The sequence below is a fragment of the Pholcus phalangioides genome, unplaced genomic scaffold, assembly GCF_987345545.1.
Source record: "Pholcus phalangioides strain wild (caught in Gottingen) unplaced genomic scaffold, Ppha-v1.0 ptg000011l_1, whole genome shotgun sequence".
Classification (NCBI taxonomy): Eukaryota; Metazoa; Arthropoda; class Arachnida; order Araneae; family Pholcidae; genus Pholcus; species Pholcus phalangioides.
The window spans coordinates 641,569-664,957 of record NW_028301604.1 but is presented as its reverse complement, the minus strand read 5'-3'; the positions used below and the strand labels follow the sequence as shown (position 1 = coordinate 664,957).

The 23,389-nt window shown below is 33.1% G+C and overlaps 1 protein-coding gene across 2 annotated transcripts in view; it reads left to right on the top strand.

The window, feature by feature from the left end:
* Positions 1 to 23,389, top strand: part of Tmem63 (transmembrane protein 63) — a 154,100-nt gene that overhangs the window by 426 nt on the left and 130,285 nt on the right. Inside the window, exon 2 of one of the 2 annotated variants that reach the window (XM_089238706.1) lies at positions 7,965 to 8,167. In XM_089238706.1, coding sequence (XP_089094832.1) covers positions 7,979 to 8,167 — 189 coding nt within the window. In that variant the 5' untranslated portion in view covers positions 7,965 to 7,978. Of the gene's footprint in view, positions 1 to 7,837; positions 8,168 to 23,389 lie in introns of both variants that reach the window. The other variant, XM_089238707.1, reaches the window with a different exon arrangement.

The window sequence follows — 23,389 nt, the reverse complement described above, 5'->3', positions numbered from 1 at the left end:
GGCATGATTTATAGTCATCTCCATTTAGCATATTTCTTCATGATAATTGTCCACGTTAGCTGTGGCAACCCATCATATTATTGCAGTCAGGATACAGTAGGGTCAAACAGGATTATCACAGTCGCAATGCAGTAGGTTCAACCAGGATTATCAGTCATGATGCATTAGGATCAACCAGGATTATCAGTCATGATGCATTAGGATCAACCAGGGTTATCGCAGTCATGATGCAGTAAGGTCAACCATACCATGGTAAGAGTGGCACAAAATGAATCAAAGTTTGACTTTGAGGCAATCCTGTGGATAAACTAATGGAGCTGTGTGAAGAAATTCTTTTATTATTTTCTCCATATATATATATAATAATTGACAAATAATTTTTAATCCAATTTGGGACAAATATGTAATAGTTTTTTAGAGAATATAATTTCATATATATAATATATGAAAAGCCCATTAGGAATCTACAACAATTCAGCGCGAGACCAGAGGTGCATTAAACGGTGGGCACACTGGACGCCCGCCCAGGTCCCCAGCTTTTAAAGAGCCCTGAAAAACCCAAACTTCACACTTTCTCCAATTTAAGAGGCCCAATATTTTATTTTGCGCCCAGGCCTCGACCGACTTTCATCCGTCACTGCGCAAGACTATTTAGTGCAGTGGCAATTCAGTGTAGTGATTGTGATTTGTAAATAAAAATTCCCTTTCCACTTTTTCCAGACTTAGAACTGGCATACTTACTGATCATTACTAATTTGTTAGATAGCCAGTACTACAGAGACAACGAAGATTTACATGATGTTATAAATTATTTCAAAGACGCCTGGATTGGAAGGCCAACACAAAGAAATTGTCGGAGAGATCCAAAATTTGCTATAAAACTATGGAATCAGTTTGACTCCACTATTAACGGATTAGCAAAAACCAATCAGAAGGGGCTTTTTTACCCTGACGATGTTCCAGGAAGAGGCCACTCATGCTGTTTAGTTTCAGTTCCTCTTTTTTTTTTTTTCTTTCACTCTGTCTGTTTTTATATATGTGTGCTTGTTGTAGATGAGGACGGTCATGCAGAATCATCCTCCTTACATAAAGAAATTAAACATCAGTTAATGGTTATACGATTCAATATTTTCCTTATTGAGAATCATCTTATCGAAAGAACCTGTGACACCGATAATATTGAGGGCTGGCATAATTCATTCAGCAGTACTATTGACGTCCATCATCCCAATGTTTGGAAATTCATAACAGCAGAAAGAGGAGAAACTAACAAATTAAATTAGAGCAGTGCATCTTCGGTCAAGGAAATACTAAGTATCGTAAAAGAGCTATGGACACTGAAAAAGAATTTTTGAAATAGTTCAAAATTACGAGAATCGCATCAGATAATTTCTACGAGGAATATCATATAAATTTCAGCTGTAAGCTTAACTACTTTTTATGACATAATCTATTTCTCATGACGACAACATATGTGTCAAAAAAAATTCTAACTACACGTTATTTTCAAAATCATTTCAAAGCATTTTGAAAGTATATCTGTCCTAAGTCTGGAAAAAGTGAGACAGGAATTTTTATTTACAAAACACTCACTGCGCTGAATTGTCATGACACCTCCCATCGATATGCCACGCTTACCCCTCGGGATGTGGCACCAATCTTTTCACTTTTATTAATACCAGAGATGCTATAAAAGAGGAAATACTACTACTGTAGCTGATGTTTTTTGAATATGAAAACTGTTCACTGTGAAGATCAATTTTGGTCATGGTCTTGTTTAAAACTCTTATCAAATTCAATTTGGCGCCAAAATCATCACCTTTTTTTATAGAATTTACGGAACAGATGCAGTATGGTCCGCCACGACTTTGGCGACTTTTTTTCCGTGATAAGTCACCAAGGCTGGCAGAATGGGGCTCTGGCTTGTCGTGTGTTCTAGAATTTTCGTTCTTCCAGAATTTTCTATTCCAGGTGGCGTGCGCTTTGCAAAACGGGTTTTTTCTTTTGTTAACCGCGTTTTTCAAAACTTCGATACAGTCGTTGTACCATTTTCTGCGCGTCTCTTGTTTTGTTATATATACTGTTATTGTTGATTTTTTCATGCTGCGATTTTTTTTTCGCCGTCCGTAGTGTCCGGACGGTCTTGGCGACTTTTAGTCGGGCTGTCGGACATGTTTGGCTCCGAAAAAAAAAGTCACCAAAAAACGCCAAGTGGCGGACCATACAACATCTGTTCCGAATTTACATGTATTTGAAAAATAAAACATGTATTGATCGAAAAATTTCAAAGTGTAAAAATAATTTGCACTTTGAAGGAGAAAAAATGATATTTATATTGAGATGTTAATTCATGAATATTCATGTATTATTTGTTTGAAATTAAATTTTTGGTTTAAAGTATCTGAGTAAGTGTGGGAAATTAACTTTTCTGTGCACTGTTTAAAAATTATTGCTGAAAACTGTTTTAAAGTTTTAATATTGTATATCGTAATGTTAGAAACGGAACAGCTGTAGTATAATCCAGTGATTCTGTGTTGCAGACTTTTTTCCGAGGGCAAGTTGCAGAGGCCAAAATAATATTGCTGGGTTACCGTATCTTTTCTAAATCTTTCTATGATTGATTCCATGTGGCACTAGTTCCACAGGCTTTTCAAACGGGGTACTTCTTTGTTTAATATTTGAAACATAGCCGTTTATTTCGTTTTCCAGCACATCAGTAGCCATGGATTATTTCCCTGTTGGTCACGTATGGTTCTGATATATATGTATCGGTTCATTATTCAAAAGCGAAACTGGGATTTATTTTTTTATCCAGAGAATGGCTAAGGTCCATAAGTGGGGTAGCGTCAGATTTGGTGATTATTTTGTCACCAGCTGATTACCTTATCACTGTAGCACTCAAAATTTTTCATTGGTGACAGTAATGTTTTTTTAAGTTAACGTGCTACCTTTATTTATTTTTTGTACCATTTTTATTTTTTTTCACCAGCGTCTTAGGTCTCATTATATCATGTCTATCATTATTGAAATTTATTGAGCCGAAGCCCTTGTCATCGTGTATCCTTTGCTTGGGAATATTTCAATTTTTTTTTATAGATGAGCATTCTGAGCTCATCTATAAAAAAAATCTAGTCTGAGGAGGTAGTTTTTGACAGAATTTGGCGTGATACCTGCAAAAAATATAGTTGGGTCATTCCATTTCAAATCACCCGGCAAAATGCCAAAATTACACCCATAGTCTCAGATTTCAATGATTTTTTTTTTATTTGTTGCATTTACCATCCTTATTAACCGTGTGAAATATTATTTGCATATCTCTAAAACTTTTTGAGAAAAAAAATGTTTAAATTTATCAAAAACTGATGCAGATGACTTTTCCGAGGCTCAATTTTTAAGCGCCATTGTTTGAGAAAATAAATCATAACTTTTTCAATTTTCAATATATTCATGTGAAATTTTCACTAAAGTGTTCACAAAAGCATACAGAATACGAATAAAAATAATTCATACACTTACATTTGAAATTTGCATGCAAAAAAATTATGTAAACTTTGTTTTTGTGGAATTTTTCGTTAGAAAAAATAGCTACAATTTTTCAAACGTATTTTTAGACCAGAGGCACAGCAGTTACCAAAACAACTTTTATTTTAAATTTCTCCTAAATATATGAAGTAAAATACTGGAGAAAAAAAATAATGGTTTTTTGACCGTTAATATGTTTATTCTGGCTCGCAACACAAAATTCATCGAAATAAGACTGGATCGTTCCGATTTCAAATCATTCAACTAGATACTGAAATGCAACCCATCATCCCGGATTCCAATCATTATTTTTTGTTTATTGCTTCTACCATGCTTGTTGACCATGCAAAGTTTCATGTACATATCTTAAAAACTTTTTGAGAAAAAAAATGTTTTCTAACCTCACGAATGACGTCTCTTAGGCTAACCCCATTCAAGCAATATTATTTGTGAAAATATATCATAACTTTGCAGATTTTCAATACATTCAAATGAAATTTCCACTAAAATGCTCACAAAAAAATGCAGATTATGAATAGAAAAAATTTAAACCTTAGAGGAAAAAAGCCATTTAAATTTAATTTTTTTATTAATTTTTTTTTTTAACACAATTTTTTAAACACTTTTTTTTGGATGCACAGCATGAATTTTCAATTTTTTTTTAAATTTAATCCTATTAATATATTAAGAAGACTGTAGAAAAGTAAACATTACTTTGACAGTTAATACATTTGAGTAACAAAACACAATGTACTTATATGCCTACATTAATTATATTTGTACATTTTGACTTAATATGATTCATGCTTAGTAAAAAGAAATTTATATTTTATTTTTCATGTACGCTTATACATTTATTACAGTATTCACTAAATTAAGTTTCACGAGTAGTTGATGCAATAATTCAAAACAATTAATAAATTTTAAAATTCTAGGATTAAATGAATTCATGAAATAATTAGAAATGTTAATGTAATGTGTCAAATGGGAGTTGGTGAAAAAAAAAGGTTTTGGGTGAATAAAATAATTTTTCAAATTAAACCTTCATGTTCAGATTCTTAGAAGTGTTCAAATTCCAAATAATTAATTTCACTTTTAATTGATGTATAAATATTTCTTATGATGCAACAAAGACAAACTTTTGCAATCTGATATATTTTTGCATAAAGAATTATTTTGTATTTGATAAACCCAGATAATATTAATCATATATATATAGATGTATTTTTGAAGTTTTTCAACATGCTTAATTATAAAGTTATTTTACCACAACAGTGTTAAATTTTTTTTAATTACTTTGATTTTTTACAGCATATATTTTAATAAACATATATTTAATGTAAATGATAAATATGAAATGGTTATACTTGTGTGAAAAAAAATCTACATTATAATATTTAACACAAGTCTATATATATTTTTCCCAATAAATAATTTAAAATTGCTGATAAAAAGCCAGAATATGAGGCATTAAATCACAAAGAATGAAATAATTATCAGCTACAACCTAATTGTTGTAGCTGAGGCAGATGGAAGAGAGTGGAATTGAAAACATAATGTATGTAATGCCTGGTGGTGATGTATAAGATGTGATGTTTCTTGTTGTGATGAGGATTGTAAAAAATAATAATAGCTTCTGTGAAGATATAAACTATGGCACACTGGTTTTTGTCCTTCAGAGGGAAGCTGGTGTCTTATTTAATTATAAGACTTTATCATCCCAGCAGGTGATTGAGTAATTGCTGCTGCTTCATTGGGAAGACTAAAACAAAAGTGTTAGAACTAAACTGCCTGCCCCTCCCCCCCAGATCAAATGATGCAAGTCTCAATTATGATCTTGCTGAAGACAGAAAATGTGCTCCATAAAGTAGCCTACTCCAGGGTTAGCAAATTTTTCTTATGATAACACAATTTCCATTTGAGCTAAATATTTTATATCATCATTTTGGAATTCAAAGTAAAATGTCAGAAAAGACACTGAAATTTATATTGTTGGGAAAAAAACTGGATCTGACTGTCATAAAAAGTGTTATGCAAAAGTGTAAAATCTGTTACCCATTACATCATTGGACCCATCAGACATCAATATTGAGGAGTGGAGCAAGTTCTGAACATTTATCTACTGTGTGTCATAGAGCTTTTTTCTCAAAGTATGAAATATATCCGAAAGCATGCTTTAATCCTTTAAAATGTCATAAGAAAAAAATAACAAAAGGTTTAAGGATAGTAAACTTGTATTTTTCATGTATACATGAAATAAATGGTTGTACAAAATCAATTCCAGGGCAAAAAATATGCCATGCCTGTAGGAACAGTGAATATAAACAACAATAAATTAGGTGAAGAAACTGAATACTGTGAAGAGATGAACAGTGATAGTAATGTAGAGAAGTAACTTGAAAAAAGGCCAATTATTAAACAAGAAGCACTTGAAGAAATAAATTCATCTCTACAGAACATAGAAGAGTCACCAATTAAACTTCATAGAGTAGCTCCACAGTGCCAGTCAAACAATGCCAAAAGAAAAGTTGAATCTGCTTGCAACATTTTACAATCAAATGTTTGTAAAGTTTTTGAAGAATTACCAGAAAATGAATCTCAAAGCACAGTTAATGAAGATATTAAACATAAAGCAAATATGATTATTTTGATAAAGTTAATTAGAAATAAGACTCAATTTAACCATCACAACAAGGGGAAAACTCAAATTGTAACTCTGGCCCTTGCTTTAAGAAAGAGGAACAAGGAAAAAAAATCTGAAGAGTTCAATGTCACTGAATATGCTGTGCAGGAGAGCTTTTGTAAATGAAAAAGCAAAGGGGAGCCATTGTGTTTTTATTATAAAAAGAATCAAAAATGAAATTTCACCTATTTTTTTGCAATCTAATTTTTTAATGCAAAGGTTTAAATTTTCTTTCCTAGTCATAATCTACATTTTTTGTGAGCATTTTAGTGGAAATTTCATTTGAATATATTGAAAACCTGCAAAGTTATGATATATTTTCACAAATAATATTGCTTGAATGGGGTTAGCCTAAGAGACGTCATTCGTGAGGTTAGAAAACATTTTTTTTCTCAAAAAGTTTTTGAGATATGTACATGAAACTTTGCATGGTCAACAAGCATGGTAAAAGCAATTAATAAAAAATAATAATTGGAATCCGGGATGATGGGTTGCATTTCAGTATCTAGTTGAATGATTTGAAATCGGAACGATCCAGTCTTATTTCAATGAATTTTGCGTTGCGAGCCAGAATAAACATATTAACGGTCAAAAAACCATTATTTTTTTTCTCCAGTATTTTACTTCATATGTTTAGAAGAAATTTAAAATAAAAGTTGTTTTGGTAACTGCTGTGCCTCTGGTCTAAAAATACGTTTGAAAAATTATATTTTTTTCTAACGAAAAATTCCACAAAAACGAAGTTTACATAATTTTTTTGCATGTAAATTTCAAATGTAAGTGTATGAATTATTTTTATTCGTATTCTGTATGTTTTTGTGAACACTTTAGTGAAAGTTTCACTTGAATATATTGAAAATTGAAAAAGTTATGATTTATTTTCTCATACAATGCCGCTTAAAAATTGAGCCTCAGAAAAGTCATCTGCATCAGTTTTTGATAAATTTAAACATTTTTTTTCTCAAAAAGTTTTAGAGATATGCAAATAATATTTCACACGGTTAATAAGGATGGTAAATGCAACAAATAAAAAAAAAATCATATCATTGAAATCTGAGACTATGGGTGTCATGGCTGGGTGATTTGACATGGAATGACCCAGTTTCTCTCCCAAAATGTGCCACTAGCATGGTTTCAAACAGCAACGCACCAAGAGACTCGGTTCGCATTGGATTTGGCAGAATAGGAATTTGCCAGAATTGGAAGTCCAAATGTGATAGGTCAGCAAATCCTGTAGTCAGTACTTTCTTCATTGGTTCCAGATTTCCTCCTCACAATGTTCTAGCTTGCCAAAAAAAAAAGGAGTGTCAAATTTCTTTTTTTTTTGCGGTCATTTTGATTTCCATGATGCTGCAGATGTTGGGCAAGCAAAAAAATCCAGGTCGCCAAGAAGGAAAGACTTTGGCGAAATTGGAAATCGCTAAATTTGGTGCAACCCTGCTTATGGAATTTTAGCCAAGAATATTTATTTATACAACAGGAAAGATCGTTGTTTATTCAAAAGAGTGGATACCTTATGTTGTCTTAATGCTTAGTCTAGAAAGTGATCATTTTATCATTATGCTTGTTGGTTTCGGTTATTGTTGTTTTCTATGCTAGTGATTTTTTTTTTTTTTTTTTGGGCATCTATAGCATTAGTTACAGCCCTGGTGACTTCATCTGGCTGTCAGACGTGTTTGGCGTTGGAAAGAAAGTCACCAAAAATCTCCAACCTCTGAATTAAACGCTTAAAAAGCCATGTCTCCTTCTCTATTTTCAGAACTATAAGAAAAAATGAACTCTGCAGACAAAGTTCAACAAATGGAAAATATTGTCAATGTTTTTGGTGCAGACATACAAGATGGAGCCACTGACAGTCAGAATGAATGCACTATTCTTGTGTCAAACTTTACTAATTTAATTTTTCCAGAAACTTTTGGTGGCATTCCGACAAATCTTGTTGTAAATGTCTGTTGTTGGGTGGTGAGTGATACTTTTTACATATGTCTCATTGTCAACATAAATGCAGTAAAACCTCGTTAAGTCGTCACCCTAATAAGTCGTCACTTCGGTTAAGTCGTCATTTTTCTTCAGGCGCTTCCAGCTCTCATAGACAACAATGTTATTAAACTCTCGTTTACTCGTCGTTAATTTCGGTTAACTAGTCACTATGAAAAAGTTTGAGAAAGAGGAACAGACTATTTTTATAGCTCCCATTAAAAAAAAGAGCTTATTAACAACATTGCCATATGCTTAAAAGTCGCCATAAAATCCTATATACCCAACGGAACAGTTTAAGTGACGAAAGTTACGCTGAGGAAGTTCATTTGCCGACTAAGGTTTTTGGAACGTTGGGGACTGTTCAAGCTAGATGTCATTTCTGCATGGGCTCTACTGGAGAAACTGCAAGACAGGCAGGCTCTGTCGCAAGAAGCAACGTAAGCACTTCAACGAAACACTTAAATCAAAGTGTACAGTACATTTTACCACAATCATTTAAGTAATAAGAGATAAAAAAGATAAAAAATTTGCTATTATTTTTCTTTCGCAATCTATAAATTTTATTAATATTGTTATTTTGATTCATACTTTAATAAATGTCATATTACTTTAAATTTATACGATTTTCACAACATTGCACATTAAAACTGACGGCACTCCACTTAAGTCATCACTCTGCTTAAGCCGTCATAATTTTTCGATAACTTTCGATTTCGGTGACGACTTATCGAGGTTTTACTGTATTTGCAATTACAGTGAAATCTCAATATGATAGTCTGCAGAGAAGAAAAATTGTTGCAAAGGGATTATTGTTATATCGAGTGGCAGCATCATAATCTCCAACAATACAGATTTAGGGGAGAAAACAAGTTTGGTGGTGTATGATCATGGTGCTGCCTCTTGATAGAACATTAATGCACTTGTGTGTATTTATATTTCCCCACAAAAAATAATTACCTAGTTAATAAAATTAGTTACATTTAACGGTTATGTGGAAGGACCTCTTCGCTAAAAAAAGTGAAGTTTACTGCATTACACTTTTGTCTCTTGCATAGAAAGCAGCATCAATCCACGCAAATCATTGAATACTTTTGGAGGCAGGTGGTGTAAAATATTTATGACTTGCGATGCCCTCAGAAGAACGAAAAGCAATTTATAGCAAGATATAAAAAAATTTCAGTATAGAGAGCAATTTTTATAGTAATGAAATATTATATACATATAGAGGAGTTTGACATTAAAGACAGTTCAAAAGATTTGAAAAAGTATCATTATGGAGAGATTTACAGATATGTCACTGTACTTTAATTTTCTTGGGACTCAGGTTATTGGCAAAATCTGGGTCCTTTTTGAATGAAAGCGGGTCCCTCTGAAAAAAATAATTTAAGCATGGACCCCCCCTTTCCCATCATTCACTAGTATTCCTGTAAATCAATTCATTGCTAAAAACATGTTCAATCCAGAGGTTCATTGAAGAAACTGTAATTTACCAGCTTATAACAGGTTCTTTTACTTTAATTGTCTACTAGTAGAGAAAGCTTGCAAAAAACCTGTTAACACTGAGAATTTAATATATTGAATTTAACACATAATAAATCTAAAAAATATATGACTAAAGGTAGGCACCATTTATATATTTATTAATCAATCTATAAATTCTCCTCTGATTGATTTTTCATTTCAGGAAAAACCTTAGCTCTTTCAATAATATCTTGTGATTAAATTTAAAGCAAATGAGAGATTGACATTCATAGGTATATGCAGGATTTTCTCGGGGGGATGGGGGGGGGGTGTTTCAAATTTTTTTTCTTCTGAAGGGAGAAGTTTGAATTTTTCTTGCAAAATAACACTAATCTCATATATCAAGGGAGAGCGGGTTATAAGTCCAACCCCCCCCCCCTTATTTACGCCAATGCTCACGCTTCTGATTCCATATTCATATAAATCCTTGCAAACCAATTTCATGGTGGAGTGATTTTCTTTTCCACCAGATGGTTCACAACTGTGGTCTACCACCTTAACTACCATATATTTTCACACCTGGATATGAGAGCCATGCCAGATTTGTGTTGGTAAAACTTGACAGTATGCTTGTGTGTGTGTCCAGTGTTTGGCATGTTTTGTGTTCAGTTGATGGTGCCATCTAACCTCCAAAATATGTGGATTTGAAATTTAATGTATTTGTGTTGTAGGTCTGTGTAATTGTCATGACAGAAGAGCTTTTTTTTTCATGGACCTTCCGACTTAAAGTTGGAAAACCTTAGAAAATCATATTTAGCCAATACTACTGCACGATTGCGGGCTCCAAACCCCTAATTTTTGCCAGAGGCGGAATCTGAGAAAAGCAAGAGTGCCTGTGCTCCCCCCCCCCCCCAAAAAAAAGAGAAAAAAAATTTAAATATTAAAAAAATTCATTTTTATACTATCTGTTAATTAAAAAAAATTGAGTGTTAGTGACATAGAATTTTTCTGTGGAAGAAATCCTTTTGCCCTTGTGCCGATTCTGCATACACACCCCTGATTTTCACAATGCGAAACAGTGATACCCGCATAGTGGCTAGATGACAAAACTGGATATTCAAGGTAGCCACGAAAGATACTCTAAATCAGAAGTTCTCAACCTTTTTTGACTCACTGAGCCATTTTTGATATACAATTTCTGTGGTGGAGTCCCGTAGACCCATTTTTTAATCATTCATCAACGTTGCTGATTTGTTATTTAAAAGTATTTATACAGTAATATGTACCTTGGTTTTTGTTGGTTTCGGTTATTTTTTTGCACAAAAATTTGTCTCGGTTTTCATCAGTTGCCTCGTATTTCGTCTATGTGCCCACTTGACCTCGCTAATTTTCATTATCCTGCTCAGTGTGGCGTTGTTTCTTGTTGTGTAGCATCACCTTGCGCATATAGCCAAACAATTTGACCGAAACAAAGAAAATTTCCAGTGCCAGAATCCCTTCGAAGAAGAAGTCTAAGAACACTATCGAGTTGAGGAAGGAAATCATTGAAAAATATGAGAGTGGCATTAAGATTGCTGTAATTGGAAGCATGTATGGGATATCACCATCCACGATGGTTTCCATTGCGGTGAAAAAGGAAGCAATAAAGAAGGCTGATGTAGCGAAAGGTTTGAATGTGCTATAGAGATCACAAGCAATTGAAGATGTTGAACAGTTATTACTAATTTAGATCAATCAGAAACAGATAGCTCTTCTGTTTTGGAGGCCATCATATGTGAAAAGGCCAAACTGTTGTATGCCGATCTCATTAAGAAAATGCCTCGGACGAGTGCTAGTGTATTTATTTTAAGGCCAACAGAAGCTGGTTCGAAAAATTTGAAAGGTGCACTGACATGCACAGTGTTACTAGGCACGGCGTAGGTGCGAGTTTGGACAAGTCTGGGGCAAAAAATTTGTGTCTGAATTCAAGTGAACTTGGATATTGTCCCAGGAAGTGACCCTAGATGGTGCCTTGATACCCAAGGTCCTTATGAAGCGGGATTCTTCCTTCCAAACAATAATATCTGCACCCTCCTTCTCGCCATCTTCTATATGCTTGAACAGTCTCCAAAAAGGTATAAAAATGTCAATTACATGTTAAATTTTCATTTTTTTCTTTACATTAGTCTTTTATATTTTGAAATACTAAAAATAATTATTTTTAGAAATTATTATTATTTTTAGTATTACACACTGCATTTATTCTCTATAAAATGTGTTTTTTGTATTATTTTGGAGAGTCTAGAAAAAATTAATTTAATTTACATTGATTCATATGGAAATAATTGCGTCGGTTTCGGATTTTGCTGATTGTTTTCGAATGGATTATCGACGAAAACCGAGGTATCACTATTTTTTTCAAATTTACAGTTTTTTTAATATTTTTCTCAAGTGGTCGCAGAGCCCCTGGAGAGTGCACACAGAGTCCCAAGGGTTCTGCGGAGCACTGGTTGAGAACTGCTGCTCTAAATTATACGGAAATCAGTTTTTCTTCAAATATGTATGTCTTCTTTTTTCGAAAAAAGTCTTGTTTTTGAGATTCTTGCGGTATTTTACTATTTTTTTATTTTTTTTTGAAATCATGTCCTCCTTTACAATCTTTACCAAAAAGATAAATTTGTATACACATATGAGAGAGTTCGACAGAGAAGGCAAACTTGCAGACTATAAAAGGGGTGGTGATCAAATTGACATAAACTGAAGAGCCAAAAAACTGGTGCAGGCATGCGTATGCAAATAAAGAGATATGGAACCAATCAGAGTACGGCGCTGCGGTCGGCAACGCCTATATAACACAACAAGTGTCTGGCATAGTTGTTAGATCGGTTACTGCTGCTACAATGGCAGGTTATCGAGATTTAAGTGAGTTTGAACGTGGTGTTATAGTCGGCGCACGAGAGATGGGACATAGCATCTCCGAGGTAGCGATGAAATTTGGATTTTCACGTACGACCATTTCACGAGTGTACCGTGAATATCGGGAATCCGGTAAAAATTAAATCTACGACATCGCTGCGGCCGGAAAAAGATCATGCAAGAACGGGACCAGCGCTGACTGACGAGAATCATTATAAACGTGACAGACGTGCAACCCTTCCGCAAATTGCTGCAGATTTCAATGCTGGGCCATCAACAAGTGTCAGCGTGCGAACCAACAATTCCAACAATTGTATATCGCAGTATAATTCTGATTTCAATATAATACATTTAAATATAAGAAGTGTAAGAGCTAACTTTGATAATTTCGTAACTTACATAGATAGCTGCCTCCACTATATAAACGTTATAGTCCTTTCAGAGGTTTGGATATTCGATGAGAAAATTGAACTTTATAATATACCAGATTTTAATCTATTTTCATGTTGCAGAATCTATAATAAATCAGGTGGTATATTGGTGTATACTAATAAGTCCTTGGTTTACAACAAATTAACATCCGTCACAATGCAAACAGCGGAAGTAATTGGTGTCCATCAGCCCTCTCTAAAATTAACTATCCTTTGTTTGTATAGATCTCATTCATTCACCATCTCAAACTTCGTTGAAGAACTGGATTCAACGTGAAATACCATTAAAACGAAAAATATTATATTAATTGGTGACATCAATATAGATATACTTAATCCTGCTTCAAATGACGAATCAAATTACATGGATATATTGTCAGGATATGGATTTTTACCACTGATCAATGATGTAACGAGACACACATCTGGTACTTGTATCGATCACATATATTTACGTAATTCATCTAACATTATTGGATATTACTCGTCCATAATCGAAACTGATATTACCGATCACTTCCCGATTGTTTGTAAGTTACAATTTGATTCTCCTGACTTAAATAAATCGAATACAGCCGTGCAAGCAATGAAAAGGAAAGTTATTAACTACACTGCTGAGACATCATATCTTCAAAATTACAAATTTAAAACTGATAATTCGCATAGTGGACTTGTTTTCGATCACTTTTTTTCTACTTTACACACTATTGTTCAAAATCACTCCAGATATGTGAGTAATGCTTCTATAAGAAATTATGGGAAACCGTGGGTTACCAACGAAATTCGTTGTTTAATAAAAAATAAACAAAAACTGTGTCTAAAAACTAAAAAATACCCTTATGACATTTCAGTTGAATCAGCTTACAGAAATGTAACATCACTAACTAAATCAAAAATTAGAATTGCCAAGAAAAACTACTACTCAACCGAATTTACTAAGTGTCAGAATAATGCTGAACGCTGGAAATTTGTTAATACATACTGGGTGCAAAACAAAAAACAAATATTCTCCCTGATAATCTTGAACCTCAAAACCTGGTTAATCAATTCAATTCACATTTTATTAATGTCTCATCAAACAGAGGAGTTTCGGATGATGCTCATGAACAATATATTCAAAACATCAATAACTCCATTTTTCTCTTTCCCTCAGATATTGCTGAAGTAAAAAAAATCATAAATAATTTAAAAACTTCAGTTACATCTTCTGATTCAATTAATGCAAAAGTTTGGAAACGTATTCCGGATAATATTCTATATATATTTTCCAGGCTTATCAATGATAGTTTGGAAAATGGAATTTTTCCGGATTCATTAAAACATGCCGTCATAACCCCAATCTACAAAACAGGTGACAAAAATGACTTGAACAATTATGGACCCGTTTCAGTTCTTTGTACAGCATCAAAAATTATCGAAACAATTATGAGAGACAGACTTTTTTCATATTTAAATGTGCATAATTTCTTTTCAAACAACCAACATGGTTTTCTTCCAAATAGAAATACAGAAACTGCACTTCTTGAATTTAGTAACTATATTGTTGATAATATAGAAAAATCAAAGAAAACAATAGCTATCTTCCTGGATATACGAAAATGTTTCGACAGCATTGACCATAACATTTTACTTAATAAACTTCAACTGTATGGAATTAGAGGTAATGCCCATAGCCTATTTAAATCATACTTTAAGAATAGGATCCAAAGAGTTAAATGTGGCAAATATATTAGTACTCCGATGTCCATGAAGAAAGGAATTCCTCAAGGATCTACTTTAGGGCCACTACTTTTTACTATATTTATCAACGATTTCTGTAACCTTGATTTAGTTGCTAAAATTATAACATTCGCTGATGATACTGCATTACTTTATTCAGCAATAGATCATCAATCTTTAACGAACACCATAAATCATGACTTAATTAAAGTTCGCAATTGGTTTTCTGCAAATAATCTTGAAATTAATGTATCGAAAACAAAATTTATGAGCTTTTCTTTGCATAACAATACAGAAATTAGATACAATATTATTTTTCATAGCCAAAACTGCCCATGTAACTTTTCGTGTAACTTTAGAACAAGTATCTTCATTAAAGTATCTTGGTGTACATATAGATAACAACCTAAAATAGAAAACACATATGAAACGCATGCAATCAAAACTTTGATACACCCTATACAAATTCTATTACCTTAAGCAATATGTAAATCGACCTTTTCTACTGTCATTTTATTATGCCGTTATTCATTCACATATACTATATGGCCTGACTGTATGGGGAAGCGATTACATAAGCACTTTACGCCCCATTATTCAAATGCAAAAAAAATAATAAGAGCACCTACTAACGATTATTCCACTCCTTCACACAAACTTTTTCTAAACCTAAATATATTACCCCTTCGTTATCTATATTTTCACACATCGATAATTCTTCTGCATAAAAATCAACTCTATTTACCCTTCAATACTTCAAGAACATTGATTAGATTTAGCAATACATTATCTATACCACTTATTCATAAAACAGTAAAGAGAAATCACTTTACGTTTCTTGTTCCGAAATTTTACAACAATCTGCCATCTGACATTCTTGACTGCACTTCAATATTTGTATTGAAAAAACGTCTCAAACAATATTTGCTCTGTATAAATGATATTGAAAGTTATTTTTAATATGCAATGTATTTTTTCCCTATTGAGCTCTCGCAAAAAAGGAAAAAACATTACCCCATCACTCAAAAAATTTCTGAATCGCACCTTCCATTGTTGCCATTATTTATCTTGATACTAATTATTTGCTTCATTTATAATTTATTTTATTTATATTAATAAAACAAATCAATAATCTTAATTCAAATCAATGTAATATTTTGTGTCTGCGTATATGTGTGTGTATGTATGTCATATTCATTAGATGATTTCTCTGTCTTGCGTTTTTTCATTGTTTTTTTTTAATTATTAGTTTATTATTAATATTTACTATTCGTGTTTGAAAATTAACTTAATAATAATCGTGTCCACCAGTATGGATCAACAACGATCCCTTGGATGGATTTTTTCTTCGTTTTGTCAATGTAAGTTTTATGATGTGATGAATTGAATTGAACCATTCAACGAAACATCATAGATATGGGCTTTCGGAGCCGAAGGCCCCACTCGTGTACCCTTGATGACTGCACGACACAAAGCTTTACGCCTCACCTGGGCCCGACAACACCGACATTGGACTGTTGAGGACTGGAAACACGTTGCCTGGTCTGACGAGTCTCGGTTCCAATTGCTTCGAGCTGATGGACGTGTTGGTATGGAGACAACCTCATGAATCCATGGACCGTACATGTCAACAGGGGACTGTTCAAGCTGGTGGAGGGTCTGTGATGGTATGGGACGTGTGCAGTTGGCGTGATATGGGACCCCTGATACGTCTAGATACGACTCTGACAGGTGACAGGTACGTAAGCATCCTGTCTGATCACCTGCACCCATTCATGTCCATTGTGCATTCCGACAGACTTAGACAATTTCAGCAGGACAATGCGACACCCCACACGTCCAGAATTGCTGCAAAGTGGCTCCAGGAACACTCTTCTGACTTTAGACACTTCCGCTGGCCACCTAAATCCCCAGACATGAACATTATTGAACATATCTGGGATGCCTTGCAACGTGCTGTTCAGAAGAGATCTCCACCCCCTCTTACTCCTACAAATTTATGGACAGCCCTGCAGGATTCATGGTGTCAATTGCCTCCAGCATTACTTCAGACATTAGTCGAGTCCATGCCACGTCGTGTTGCGGCATTTCTGCGGCTCGCGGGGCCCCTACACGATATTAGGCAGGTGACCAGTTTTTTTGGCTCTTCAGTGTATCGTTCAACATTAGTAAGAATGTTGCAGCAGATAATTTAGGCTGAATTCTAAGAATACAGTGTCAAGTTCACGATTGAGACAGATGCCAGAGCATGACAATGAGCAAATAACAAGTGTCTAATATCGGAACTTCTGAATCAGGAAATCTGTGAAAAGTATAAGGACTATGTGAATTCCGTCCTCCGAAAAGCCCCTGTAATTACAGCGGATCCTGATTATAACATTTTCAAAAAAACTGTCACAAAAACTCTTTAAACAAGTTATCTTAATTAGAATTAGAGGTGAGACCACAAAAATAAGTTTTACCAAGAGGAATCATTATAATCAGAATCTACTGTATTTCAGCACTAGTTCCCACATCTGGTAAAGGCGGTTCTGAATCCACAATAACTGGTTTTTAGGTCCAATCATCTGGGAATTTAGATAAGTGAGGACAAATTGTGAGTTCTGCGTCTTTTACCATGCTTGTCTGCCTTTTGTTGTGTTACTGAAACACGAAAATCTATTTCTCCATTGAAAAGGGAAATGATGGAAAAGCAACTTAGATTGGCAACCTTATGGTGGTTTCGGCACTCGTAAGTAAGGTTCCCCTCTAATTTTTTTTACTTTAGAAACTCTCTGTAAACAACACTCTTGTGGGCCTAAAATTTTTTATGCTAACCAGAGTGTCTGTTAATAGATTTTATTACATTGAAGCTCATTAATGGGATTCGAAAATGTGTCCATTAACAGAAGGTATCTGCTATGAGAGGTTCCAATGTATTTTATTTTTGACAATCTATTGTCTGGGAGCTGAAGGCAATTTGTAAAACTGGTCTAGACCTACCACTTTATTTCATGCCCAAATGCATAAACACTGGTTTTCTGTTAAAATCATCCCATGCTGTGAGCTAAAAATAGGTTTTTAAGCGGCTCAGTGTGACGGGTCAGACCAAAGCCTTCTAGATACTACAAGCCTGAAACATGTTTTTGTGACGTCACAACCCGGGTCCTACCGCGTACACGCTTCGCATTTAAAACACGCTACTAACATGTATTGCCGCTGTGGTGGTCGAGTGGTTATAGTGACGGACTCGCGATGCGAGGATCCGGGTTCGAACCCCACAGTGGTGGTCGGCTGAAGTTGGTTTTCTGTGGTTCCCAACTTCAAGGCGCAAATGCGAGCTGATCTCCCCGTTAAAAAGTCTCGCCACAGAGAGCAACAGTCCTACAACGGTAAATCATTCAATCATAACACTTCACTCATAGTTAGAAAAACTAGTGGCAGATGGCAGCACTACACATAACAAGCATTACAGAGAAGCAACAAAAACTTCACGTCAGGTTTCACTACACGTACACGTACATTCCCGCATGTACCGATTCGTTGGGGGGTTCCCCGCAGGGGGAGGGGCGGAGTGCATGTGTGGTGTAGTAGTAGTAGGTAGGGCCTCCAAAAAATGGCTCGGGGATCCATGATGTTCTTAAGTCAGCCACCTCGTTGGGCAATTTGCCTGTTGTGGCGTTGTATTTGTATTTTTTTGGCAATTAGAAAGAAAAATTGACGATTTTTTTACTGCAATTATTACCTAGTATGGTATACGGAAAACACTGAATGTTAAATTAATGAATAATAAAATTATAAAAAGAGGTAATTTAACGATTATTAAAAAAAATAGAGGCTTCACAAATTCTCTGCCAACACGTATTTCTAGGTGTTTTTTTTTGCTCCCAAGCAAATATTTTTGAAAAATCAGGCAATATATATTTGACTTTTCATTTTTTTATTTATATGACATTAGAATTTGTATTTAAAATAAAAGGCATTATCAATTCTAATTCAAAGGGAAATTAGTTGCTGCTCTAAACATAAAATTTTTGTAAATGTTCAAATTTATTAATCTATGAGGGGAACTTCGAAAACACATTTCAAAACCCTGATGGGATTTCACATTATGAAAAGTCTCTTGTGTGTGTGTGTGCACCCATTTATAAAATTTCCATAAAATAAATTTTAGTTTCTAATTTTAAATGGTGAATTGTGAACACCTAGAAATAAATATTCAACTAAAATTCAGAAAATAAAATGTTAACATGGGATCAATGTTTTTTTTTTTTTAAATGTTAAGTTTCAAAATTAAAAAGATATCTCCTGAAAAATGCAAAACATTTTTTTCATGTCTACTCAAAATGCAGACACTTTTTTTTGAAAATACTCCAAATTTAAAAAATAAACTATTCAATGCAATATTACAATTGTTTTATAGAAGAAGTTTCTTTTAATCGAAGAGTTCTTTTATGAGGTGTCATTACTTTAAGCATGGCAAAAACTATACTCTAGTAGAAATATTAAAAATACTATTTAACCATTGATTTATTCTAAATTTTTTACACATGTTCTTGATTATATGTGCTATCCTATGCTGGTATAAAGTTTTACACATCTTAGATAGTTAATTTTTTGTAAATTTTAAAAAAAAAAATCATTAAAAACAGCTTGCACGCATGATAAAATATAACAATGTAATTGAATAAAAATTGATTAAAAATAAGGAAACGTTAATAAAAGAAACTTTTCAATTCCTGAAATGAAGCAAAAGGTTGAGATTTCATTGACTCAATCTTATTTAAAATTAAATTTTAAAACTTAAATTTCAAATTCCAAAAATTTTTAGTTAAAATTTCATTTTAAATAAGATTGATTAAAAATAAAGGAAACTGTTCAATTCATGAAATAAAGCAAAATGTTGAGATTTTATTGACTCAATTGCATTGATGTCATGGTATTTTATCACGCATGCAAGCTGTTTTAATGGGGTTTTTTTTTTTAAATTCACAAAAAATCAAGTATCTAAGATATGTAAAATTTTATACCATCATAGGATAGCACATACAATCAAAAACATTTGTAAAAAATTTGGAATAAATCGATGGTTAAATAGTATTTTTAATGATATTTCTATTAGAGCATAGTTTTCCACAATGTAAAATGGTACGAGACCCCTTAATTGAAGATTTGGTGTTAAAGTTATCATTTTTAGTTTTTATGTAATTATTCAGGAATACTTTAGATATTATTTTGATACAATCATTAGAGACTTACCTTGAATATTTTACCTTTGAATATTATACTGATGTCAAACTTTTAATTGAAGCTTTCTTATAAAATGTTCCAAGCTTAAAATAATAATTACACAAATTTTGGCCATTATCAAACCAACTAACTTCTCAATTTCAAGAAGTTCACAACTTCAGCACTTTTCGTGTTTAGATGTTTCACGTTTGAATTCTGTACCATACGCTAGGACACCTACTTTTTGTAGCAATACTTGAAGTAATATGCATGACGTAGTATCAGTTTATTTGAATTCCTCACAAAGCGATATGAAGCTGGATTGGTGAAATAAAATATTGATGTCCATAATATCATTTCTGAGTAATAGCGAGCAGCTTTCATAAAACTCAGTTCCAACTATTCATGCAGAAAGGATAAATTCACTTATTTTACCATGAAGTACTCTGAGTTTTTTCCTAGGAACCACTCATAAGAAGACTCAGCTACAAGATGATTATCGAGCGAGGCAGTGACACTCTTTGAATTGCTTTTCATTGATTTCATTATTTTTCCTCTGGTGACTTTCTTTTAATTGGTAACTTTGTCGTTCCTTTCTAAGTGCGATGAGGGTTCCATTCGGTCTTTCGCTTCCCCTTGCAGTTTGACCTACCGCTGCAAACACAGCAGCACCGAGACACCTAAAAGAAAATTTTAAATGTTATAGGTGTAGTATTTATAATATTCAGCATATAGGCAACAAAATTATTGAATTATAAAATGTTCTGAATAGTGCAAGAATGCTTACACAGGGAAATGACTCGCATTTAAATTTAATGGTTTAAAATGCAAGTTGAATTTGCAAACTATATTATTTATTTAAAAAGTAGCCTATCCCTTCATTAAATTTCAGGTCACTCAGCACATTAATATTTGTATTTTTAATTAATTATAGACCTGAGAAATGTGATTTACTCAATATTAAAAAAAATGTTAATATATTAGATCTGAAAAATGTGCTCCCATGATTAAGCAAGTGGATAAAAACTGCTCTCAATGCAGGAGGAAATAAAATTCCGACACGAAACAGCAGCGAACATATCTACTTTCAAATTAATTATGCAAAATGAAGTCAAAATTAATATTTCAGATGTATTGACTGAATTGTGTGCAAATAGCTACATACCTTTTTTCTGCTCGTCGTCTGATGATTATCGAAGTTCTCGGCTCCTTTTTACAATTATTTAAACGAAATTTTTCCCGCTAATGTGTTACAACAAATAAAAAAGCAATAACAATAAGTAAATAGTAAAATAAATATTAAAAACTTCAAGAATTCAAATAAAATATGACGATAAATGCACGTGGCGTGCTTCGTTAAAAACATCCAAAATAGCCACGCTAAGGACCCGGATTGTGACGTCACAACCTCGCGGAGTGATACATTACGGCTTGTACTTCTAGGAGGCTTTGGTCAGACCCAGCTTCATTTGCATTGACATTGCACAGTCGAAGTTACAAAACTTGTTTTGTAAAGAATAGTTCATCGTAGGTGCCGTAGGAATATTTTTCTATTAGTTAAAATAACTGTTTTCAGCTCTGCCCTTTCATGCTATTTTCCCGTTAGGAATGTAAGGCCATTACAGGATTTCGAAGTCCTGGGAAGAGAACCCCTAATTCAAACTCATCCAGTATTACCATAATATCTCACAAAAGGTGAAACTGAAAAACAATTTATTTTACAGATCGTTGCAGGAGACTAAAAAACACCCAACTGCCACTAAATCCTCTCTTAGGAAAAAGTGTTCAATGTTCATTTGCTCACATTATGTTTAATCCTATATAAATTATTGCTGTAAATAAAAATGTTTCTCTTATAAAAGTTGTGTGCATTTAAAAAAAACCTAATATTTCTCAAATTTTTCATGTTATTTCATGTATTTTTCAAATTTTTGCAAAATTTGATTTAGAATTATTTAAAAAAATTGCTGGGATTAGCTGGATGTGTCCCCGTAGATTTTTCTAAAAAGAAAAAAGAAAATGGTTGAGATAGGGAATAGTATATATACCGCTCTTGAACGGAATTAATCATTGCTTATCATGTTCCAACTTCAAGGCATTTGAGGTGTCACATAGCTGTTGTCCGATTGAGCTAAAATTTTGCACAGGTCGGTTGTTTTTTTGTTCTTTTTTTGAACAAGATTAGGGGAGTAAGAGCTAAACTTGAAGAATTAAGGCCACCCTATTGTTGGCGTCCTTCGACCAATATGTGGCCAGATGGGCTGGAAGGTCGAGAAGAAAGACATTTCCTTTGACTTGTAAACTGACTACAAATTGCTACTTAATCATAAACTTCCACATGGGATAATAATTACCAATTATTAAAATTTTATCAGTTACAAAACATTTTTCCAAATTTTAATAATTAAATCTTAGCTGCTGCATTATTCCACTGTTATGAAATCAGTAACACTGCAGAATTCCTTGACCATGGAATCAAAGCCTGATTGACGGAAACAATTCATGATCATCCATTATGAAACTGTTTCTTAAATTTTGCCTATCATTCTTATGCTATTAAGGAAATATGTTTTCATTAGCGTTTATAATTTTTACTTCCCGATACTAATTGGTATTAAGTGGTACATATTCTCAATGTATTTCACCAGAACAATGTTAAAATGGGCATTAAATTATCAAAGAAAGAGTGAAGAAAAACAATTTTCAAACTTTTGTTTTTAAAAATTTGTTTAAAACAACTTGGTCACACAAATAAAATGAAGTCTGACTTGTAGAATGTTTCCAGATTAAATGTGCTCATACAAAAATCATAATTTTTTCCCTCCAACTTCAAATTAAACAAAAAATATTAACTTTTATATATTATTTAACTTTTATTTATATTATTTTATATAGAAAACTCAAGGGGAGTTTGTAAAAGTTAGAATTATTGAAAATTTGAATTAACCATGTTCTCCTGTGTAACTTATAACATATCAAATTTCAAAAATGCAAATAAATATGTATATGGTGTTCCAAAGTATGAAAAACAAGTGTTTCAAAAGTTTAGGCAAAAACGTCATTTTATGCAAATTAATGGCTGTGTGTGATTGGATGATCAAGATTACATGTCAGACGTGTGATATAAAAGCAGAATTACAGATTTCATCATTAAATCAAAATGTTGAAGTCACCGAAAAAACCTAGACAGAGCTTTGTAAATTGTTAGCATAACTTGCCTTGTTTGGACTAGCCATCCTTAACCGTTTAAAGGCCAATGTTCCATAAATGGAACATAGTTTTTATTTACAAAAATATCAGGTCAAAATTTATTCAAACATTTCGGGTTTTTTACCATGTATATAGAGAAGAGTTCAAAGTATTTTTGAAATAAATTCGGAAACTTCAGGTTAATATAAATGTTTTTGACAGAATTTTGAATTTTTGAAATTAAATAAATCAATTGTGATAAATCAATTAAATAAATCAATTGTAATAAATCAATTGTGAT